The 8,318-nt window shown below is 39.4% G+C and overlaps 1 protein-coding gene across 2 annotated transcripts in view; it reads right to left on the reverse strand.

The window, feature by feature from the left end:
- The window catches only part of PRKCB (protein kinase C beta), a 707,688-nt gene that overhangs the window by 401,726 nt on the left and 297,644 nt on the right, over nt 1–8,318 (reverse strand). For both annotated transcript variants that reach the window (XM_044658176.1, XM_044658168.1), the window contains exon 5: nt 6,657–6,785. In XM_044658176.1, the coding sequence (XP_044514111.1) occupies nt 6,657–6,785 (129 nt within the window). The remainder of the gene's footprint in view (nt 1–6,656; nt 6,786–8,318) is intronic.

Here is an 8,318-nt window from a genome sequence, read left to right on the forward strand (position 1 = left end):
TGGACTGTTGGTGGAGTTATAAACTGATTCACTCATTCCAGAGAGTAATTTGGAACTATGTCCAAAGTACTTTAAAACTGTTTGTACCATTACTAGGTCTTACTCTCAAAGAGATAAATAAACAAAAAGGAAAAGAACTTACATATACAAAAATATTTATAGCAGCTCTTTTTGTGGTGGCAAAGAATTAGAAAGTGAGGAAATACCCATCAATTGGAGAATGGCTGAATAAGTTTTGGTATATGAGTATAATGGAATACCACTGTGCTATAAAAAATAACAAGAAGGAAGATTTCAGAAAAATCAAGAAAGAGTTATAAAGAATTGGAAGGAAATAAGCAGAGCCAAGAGAATACTGTACACAATCACAGCAATTATTATATGATGAACAACTGTGAATAACTTAGCTATTCTCAGTGATACAATGATCTAAAACAATCCCAAAGGATTCAAGTCAAAAATTCCATCTGCTTCCAGAGAAAGAACTGATGGAGTCTGAATTCAGAACAAGGCATACTGTATATCATTTTCTTTCTTCATTTTTTTGTTTGAGTTTTCTTCCATAAAATGATTACTATGGGGAAATAGTTTATATGATTACCAATATCATATATATATATCAGACTATTTACCATTTTGGTGGGCAAGAGATAGAGGGAAGAAAGGAATTTAGGTCTCAAAACTTTTTTTAAAATGTTAAAAATTGTATTATATGTAATTGGAGGAAAGAAAATATTGTCAAAGAAAGTATTGTCATCCCTGTTTTATAAAAGATAGCAGAACATAGGGTCATAGATTTAAACTTGGAAGGGATCTCAAAGGCCATAAAACCCAATGCCTTCATTTAACATTTGAGGAAACTGAGGCCCAGAGAGCTTTAACATTTATATAGCATTTTAAGTTTTCCAAAGTATTTTACATGTATTGTTTCATTTTATCCCCCAAACTACCCTGCGAGTTGTGCTATTATTATTATTATTATTATTATTATTATTATTATTATTATTATTACCCATTTTATAGGCGAAGAAAATGAGGCAGATAAAGGTTAAAATGACTTGGCCAAGGTTAAAAGTGTCTGAGATGGCCTTCATGCCTTCAGGTTCAGTACCCTATCCATTACTCCACGTTACACAATTAATAGCTTCAGAATAAAGAAGGTCTGGGTTCAAGCCTTGCATTGGATACAATAATGTTAAGTAATTCTTGGCAAGCCCCTTAATCTTTCAGACATCTAAGTCATAAGAGACAATGTTCATCTGCTTTCACAATGGATGTTTCCTTCTAAGAGGAAATTCTTTTGTTGTCTCAGTTGTTTACAACTCTTTGTGACCCCATTTGGAGTTTTCTTGGCAAGGATACTGGAGTAGTTGGCCATTTCTTTCTGTAGCTCATTTTACAGATAAGAAAGCGGAGGCAAATAGAGTTAAGTGACTTGCCCAAGGTTGCAAAGCTAGGATCTGAAGCTGAATTTGAACTCAGGAAGTTAAGTCTTTCTGACTCCAGGCCTGACGGTCTAATGCTATGCCACTTAGCTGTTCTTTAGGGAATTCCCTACATGATGAAATCCCAGATCCAGACAAAAATAAAATGAAAAAAAGGGAAGAGATCCACACACCAACAATAATATCAGACCCTAAAGGTCCAAAGACAAAAATGACAAAGTTCCTACTCTCAAAAGGCTTCCCTTTGACCAGTTAACTAAGAACACTAAGCAAGAGACTTATTTCCCTCTCGGAAGGCTGACAAATGGAGTTTAGGTTATGTGAAGGGACACATCAAGTCAGAAATCTCAGAGCTGAGATGTGACTTCAAGAGTCACAGAGCCTGAATATAGCTTCCCTATAGCAAATGGTCACCTCACTTTCATATGAAGGCCACCAGTGACTGCGAATCTCACTGGCTCTAGAATTCTTTTTTTTTTAATCCAAGCACTATCTTACTATCTTTAGCTGCTCAATCCATGAGAACTCTCTTTTACAGTTCCGATCGATAAAAAGCCTTTCTTCGATATCTAGCCCAAAGTGGTCTCTCTGTTCCATACACCTATTGAACAATGTCTTGAACATGGGAAATATTTAATAAATGTTTGCTGAATTAAATAGATAGCTTCTAGTTCCTAGGGCAAAGATGAATACAATCTCTCTTCTACAGAAAGGACTTTTAAAGAGCTGAAAAAGAGCTTCCCTTTTTCCCTAGCTTTGTCCTTTGAGATTAGAAATTTCCTCGCTACTCTAATTAATTGTTTTTTGGCATCATTTCAAGCCTCTGATCATTCTCCTCTATAGGAATCCTTTCAATGTCCTGCCTAAAATGAAGTGTCCAGAAGTGGTCACAATAATTCATGTCAAAGCAAAGGACAGGGAGACTACCTCCCACTCTGTTCTAAGCACTGGGTTTTCCATTAGAAATGTGTTTTCTGTTCATTAAGATTGCAATAGCTTCTGTAGCAACCATATTATACTGTGGCCCCCTATGGAATATTTAGTGGAGTAAGTCTCCCCTCCCAAGTCCTTTTCTCCAAGCTTCCTCATTATTTCTCCCTTACTTTTTTTAAGCCCTGATCTTCTACCTTGGAATTGATATTTAGTATTAGTTCCAAGGCAGAAGAGTGGTAAAGGTTAGGCAATTGGATTTAAGTGACTTGCCCAGGATCACACAGCTAGGAAGGGTCTAAGACCAGATTTGAACCCAGGATATCAACTCTGGCTCTCTATCCACTGAGCCACTTAGCTACTCTCTTTACTTTTTTTTTTCTCTCTCTCTCTTACTTTTATAATTGATGATTAGATTCCAAGTATAAGCTATCCCATTTGTCCCTATTATATTTTACCTTATTAGTTTAACTTCATTATTCCATCCTCTTAAGATTTTGTCATCCAACAACTGTGACAGCTATGACTTTATCCAGGTCACTGACATTTTAAAATTCAAGCAGAACAAGGTCAACTTTAATATTAAAAGAAATTAAATTCGTTCTATCTGTACACTTCATGAATGCAAAGACCCAAACACGTCTCTTCTTAGTCCAAGTCCTTTTAGGCCATGAGGTCTTAAACTAGGAGGGAGGGGGCCGGAAGAACATGCTTTTTGATAATTCTGTTTTGTTATAAGTGGTGTCCTTTGTATTTTATGCATTTTAAAATGTTCTTTGAGGCAGGGTCCATAGGCTTTACCAGATAACACCAAGAGGTTAAGACCGATCGTTCTATGCTGAAAAGGCTTCATATCACTAGTATGTCATGCTGTGGCATCCTTGGACTCTCCCCACTGCCATTTTCCTAATCTTTCCTCCCCCCCCCCCAGCTGGTTTTCCTTAAACCTTCCAGCTCAGCTCTCTTTAACATGTCTATTGCCTCAAGAACGCCACAAGATGGCAGCAGATTCTCATTTTTGCCACAACTATGACACTAGCTCCCTCTGGCGCCATCTGTAAGCACTGCGTATAAATTGATGAAAGTCTGTGTTTAACCATCTCTCTCTGGCCTGGACTTGCATGCTTTCCCCCCCTGGCAGTTGATTCTTAGAGGCCAAAATGGGTATAGCTACCCACCACACCAGAGAAAAAGGAAAAGGTATTGGCCTCGAGTGCTAGCAGAAGGGACGAGTCATCAGAACTTCTCCACAGTCCGTTAGTAGGTCAGGCTGTGAAATCTCTTTCAACTCTCTTTCCCAGCAATATCTCTGAAGCAAAAAGTAAGCCATCTGTTTTCCATTCTATTACTAGACAAACCAAGGCAGAGAATACTGTTTCTCTTGTCCCAATCCCACGGCATGGATCACAATAGTATCTTAGCCTGGCATTCGTTGCCTTCCCCATTAAACTTTCGAAAGCCAAACAGGCAAAATGACCAGGTGAATCTATCCAGAGTGTATCCATCGAGGGTGGGCTGCTACCTTTGGCTGGAACATTTAGAGCACCCTAACAGACTCAATCCCAACTAGACTGACTGAGGTAGTGTTAATTGGGCTGAATCCAAAGTAAAGTCCACTCTGTAAGTGCTACTGACACTTTCTGTTTCGTGGAAGTTTTATTTAAAGACTAGAAAAGAGATATGAGGAATGGGAAAACGTAGAGCCCAGCCCAGCTCCCACAAGCAGTTACTATTTGAATCAACAGCATCAACAATGTATCTGCCCTAAGAGCAGGACTGGAAGAAGGACAAAGGTTGAGTAGGCAGATAGAGCCATGCCTACTGAGGCTACATGGGCAGCAGGTGGAGCTCAATATTTCCTCCCCTGCTTGGAGTTCTCCACAACAGCTGAGCTAAATAGAAATCTGCCTCTTTGTATCTTCCATCCATCCATTGGGTCTAATTCTGCCCACTGGATCTATCCAGTATAAATCCAAACTGTCCCTTAGGATTATGAGCTCTAAAAGCTAGACAAGACTTCAGAGGAAATCTAGTACAATTGTTAACTTGACTTCTAAACCACCAAGTGGTCATTCTTCCTCAGCTTGAAGTTTTCTGGAAAGACAGACCCACTTCTTCCTGAGCAACTTACACCACTCAATATAACTCCACTAGGTAAGAAGTTTTACTTTACATCAAACCTAAACCTGAATTTTGCCCCAGTCTTACTACTAGTCCTGCCCTCTGAGACCAACTAGAAAAGCTTAACCTCCCTTCTGTGTGACAGCTCTTTAAATACTTGATGACAGTTACCCATTTGAGACTAGAGTCTTCTCTAGACTAAACCTCTCAAGTTACTTCATCTATTCTTGATATGATATGATCAGGAGACCCTTCGCCATTCCAATGTCCCATTTCTGAATACTCTCCAATTTGTCGATGTCCTTCTCAAAATGTGGCACTCAGTACTGGATAGAATGTTCCAGATTTTATCTGACCAGGGCATAGTACAGAGGTAGGTTTTATGACCTTCTTTCTGAGTCTCAATGAAGCATTAGCTTATTTTTGGCTGCCATAACACACTGGTGATCTGTATCAGGCTTGCTATATAAACCTTTAATATAAGAATTGACTTTATGTCTCCCCATCCTTACTTTTTAAAGTTGAATTTTTTAATGCAAAGCTTAGAACTTGACATTTATCCCTATTAAATTTTATCTTATTGTTATCTAGCATTTTAGCTCTTCTTCCCAGTTTGTGTCATCCATAATGTGTCTTCCATGATTCCATCCAAATCATTGATTAAAATATTTAATAGCACAGGACCAAGGATAGATCTCTATGATGCTCCACTAGAAAATTCTATCCAATCTGAAATGAAACCATTAATAATCACTGCTTTGGTTTAGCCATCCAATCTTTTCCAAAGTCCCTTTAGACAATATCTATCATCATCTAGACAATCTCTTTCCATCTTTTCCTCAAGGATAGCATAATAAATTTAGCCTAATGCTTTGATGATATTTAAGTATGCCATGCCATATCAATTTTACTGATCAGTCTACATACCCAGCCTAAAAAAAAGGGAATGCTGACATATTAAATCTTGACTTTTTTTACCCTCAGGCATACAACTAATGACTAAGGTTTAAAAGTCAGCTGGTAAAGCAACTGTTTTGCTGGTATGATGATCTGAGAAAGCCATTCCTACTAGCTTGCTGGGGGTGTTACTGTCAACACAAGTTTTTCAAATATGAGAATCCATCTTAGTGTCAGGAAGTTCCCTTTTCAAATAGATTGTTTCTTGTAGGATATGTGTATTTCTGTGCTGTTCTCTGCCTTTTTCCAGTCTCAGGAAACACTATCTTGTACGTATATTTATAAATCCATGATGAGCAGGATTCTTCTGATGGAAGTTTTGTGGATCTATTTGGCTGTGGACAAGGGGGTGAATCCCTGACCTCCAGTAGTTTTGGCAGAGGTGATGACAGAATGGGCTGCAGATTGCCAATGAAAATATACCTGGAGTTTTGGTGAGGAAGTCAGGAGGAGAAGGGTCATTCCTGCTCCTAGTTTTGACCTCCTTGCTTAAGGAAGTGATCATTCTCTCACATTCAAAAGCAACCTTGGTTCTGCCAATCTGGCAAACTAGGTGACCTCAATAAATCTCTGACACAGTCTTGACTCCCATTAGGCTACTGAAGGGATAAAGGAACAACCTCCAGGATATGGGAGACTTGGTTTACATGGACAACAAGCTTAAACTTGCTGCCACATTCTGACAGCCCCATACCTCCCTCCCTCCCCCTCCTCATGTCCTACAGGTTTGTGTGTAGTGAATACTTGCTTCCCATGAGGATGTTGGTAGGAACCAAGTTGCCATTTGTGTTCTATTAATAAAAATCAAGGGCTTTAAGTACATGGAGTTTAAGAGAGCTTCAAAAAGACAGGAAGAAGGAAACTCCACAGGGAGTGCTCAGAACTCCGCACAGAGGCCCCAATCTGTCTGTAGAGCTAGACCACACTGCTCTAAGGGCCTCACGAAAACAATAAGGATCACTGTCACAGGGAAGAACATCAATTTTGAACCCACAGAATCTGACAAAAATGTGACTATGGGCTGGTCAGGAAGGGGCAAAGCTGACAAGTCAAGAATAACAAGGCAGGCAAGTCTATGTCTCTAAGAGTTACCTGCCCACTTCCTTCATCAGTATAAAAGTCAAAGACTTGGCAAGAAATATATTTCAGGAGAGCCCAAAACTATATTCTCCCAACCTAGGATTTCATATAGCAAACACCTACCAACAACAGTGAGAACTTCTTTATCAATCTGAGCCTTGATGTAGATTCGTCCGCGACGCTCAGTGTGGTCTGTTCCGCAGAGGCTGGGGACATTCATCACACAGCGTTTGTGCACGTTCATCATGCAGGCTGGATAGAAGAGAGAAAAGGGGAAAAAATCCATGTAATGGAGGTATGGGCTTTGGATTTTAGAGACAGAAGAGACCTAAGAAATCATTTAGTCTGATGACTGTCTCAATGTGGAGCCTCATAGTATAGTGATTGCTGGTGTGCAAATTCTCATTGTTAATGTTATCTCCATAACTCAAAAGTCTATCATTAATCAAAATAAAAAAAGAAAATGAGAGAGAGAGAGAGAGAGAGAGAGAGAGAGAGAGAGAGAGAGAGAGAAAAGCAATGGCATGTCATTTGCCCCAAGTCACAGATATAGAGCTGGGATTTGAACCCAGGTCCTCTAACTACAAATCTAGTGTTCTTTCTACTATACTACATTGCCTTTTGTTGTTGTTGTTGTTGCTGTTGTAACCCTCACCTTCTGCCTTAGTATCAATTTTAAGACAGAAGAGCAACAAAGGCTTGGCAATTGGGGTTAAGTTACTTGCCCCAGGGTCACATAGCTAGGAAGTATCTGAGATCACATTTGAATCCAGATCCTCCCAACTCCAAGAATGGTGCTCTATCCACTGTGCTACTGGGCTGCCCCACTGCCTTTAGATTTGGAGAGGTTTCTACAGAGAAGTGCCACAGAAAATTATAACTAGTAAAAATAATCATATATATATATATGCATGTATAATGTTTTGCAGTTTGCTCAATGCTTTATATACATTATCATATTTGAGTCTTACAGAAATGCTGTGAGGTAGGTACTGCAGATACTATCCCTTTTTTATACAAAAGGAAGCTGAGATTCTTAAAGGACTTAAGCAGACATCAATTCTGTCTCTGTCATTTATCTCTGTGTTGCTTAGCATGCACTATATACAAGATGGCTGGCACAATTCATATTTCCAATTTCTGCATCTCAGAGTGACAGATTTTTATGGTCTAAAGACCAAATTCTTCATTCTTTAGAGCACTGTATCAGAGGACATTCCACACGATGCTTCCCCAAAAGAACTAAGGCCAAGATTCAGTCGCATACTTGTACGGGTGAAATTACCTATCCACACTCTTACTAACAGTCAGCCCCAGAGCTCCTGGCAGTACCAAGAGGATGCCTATTATAAAACATTGTAAGTGAATAGAATATCACAGAGAGCACACAAGAAAGAAGAGAAGGTGATAGGGCAAATGAGACAGAGAGCAAGAGGGAAGGACAGAGAAAGAGACAGAGAAAGAGACAGACAAGAGAGGGAGAGAGGGAGAGAGGGAGAGAAAGGGAGAGAGAGAAACAGCATGAGAACCAGAAATCAAGAGGTAAAAACACAGAGAATCAGTGAATGAGATGCTGTATATGCACATGTGCATGTGAAAGGGAAAGAGGAGGAGGGAGAGAGCAAAGAAAGAAGGAAAGGGGAACAAGAAGAGAGAAGAAAAAAAAACAAAAGAGGAGGGGGAGAAGGAAGAAAGAAAAAGAGGAAAAGGAAGGTAAGGAAAAGGAAGAGGAGGAGGCAAAAAGAAAGGGGAAGGGTTAGAGGGAAAGAGGAAGGAAGGAAGGAA

This window comes from Gracilinanus agilis, chromosome 1 (assembly GCF_016433145.1).
Source record: "Gracilinanus agilis isolate LMUSP501 chromosome 1, AgileGrace, whole genome shotgun sequence".
Taxonomy (NCBI): domain Eukaryota; kingdom Metazoa; phylum Chordata; class Mammalia; order Didelphimorphia; family Didelphidae; genus Gracilinanus; species Gracilinanus agilis.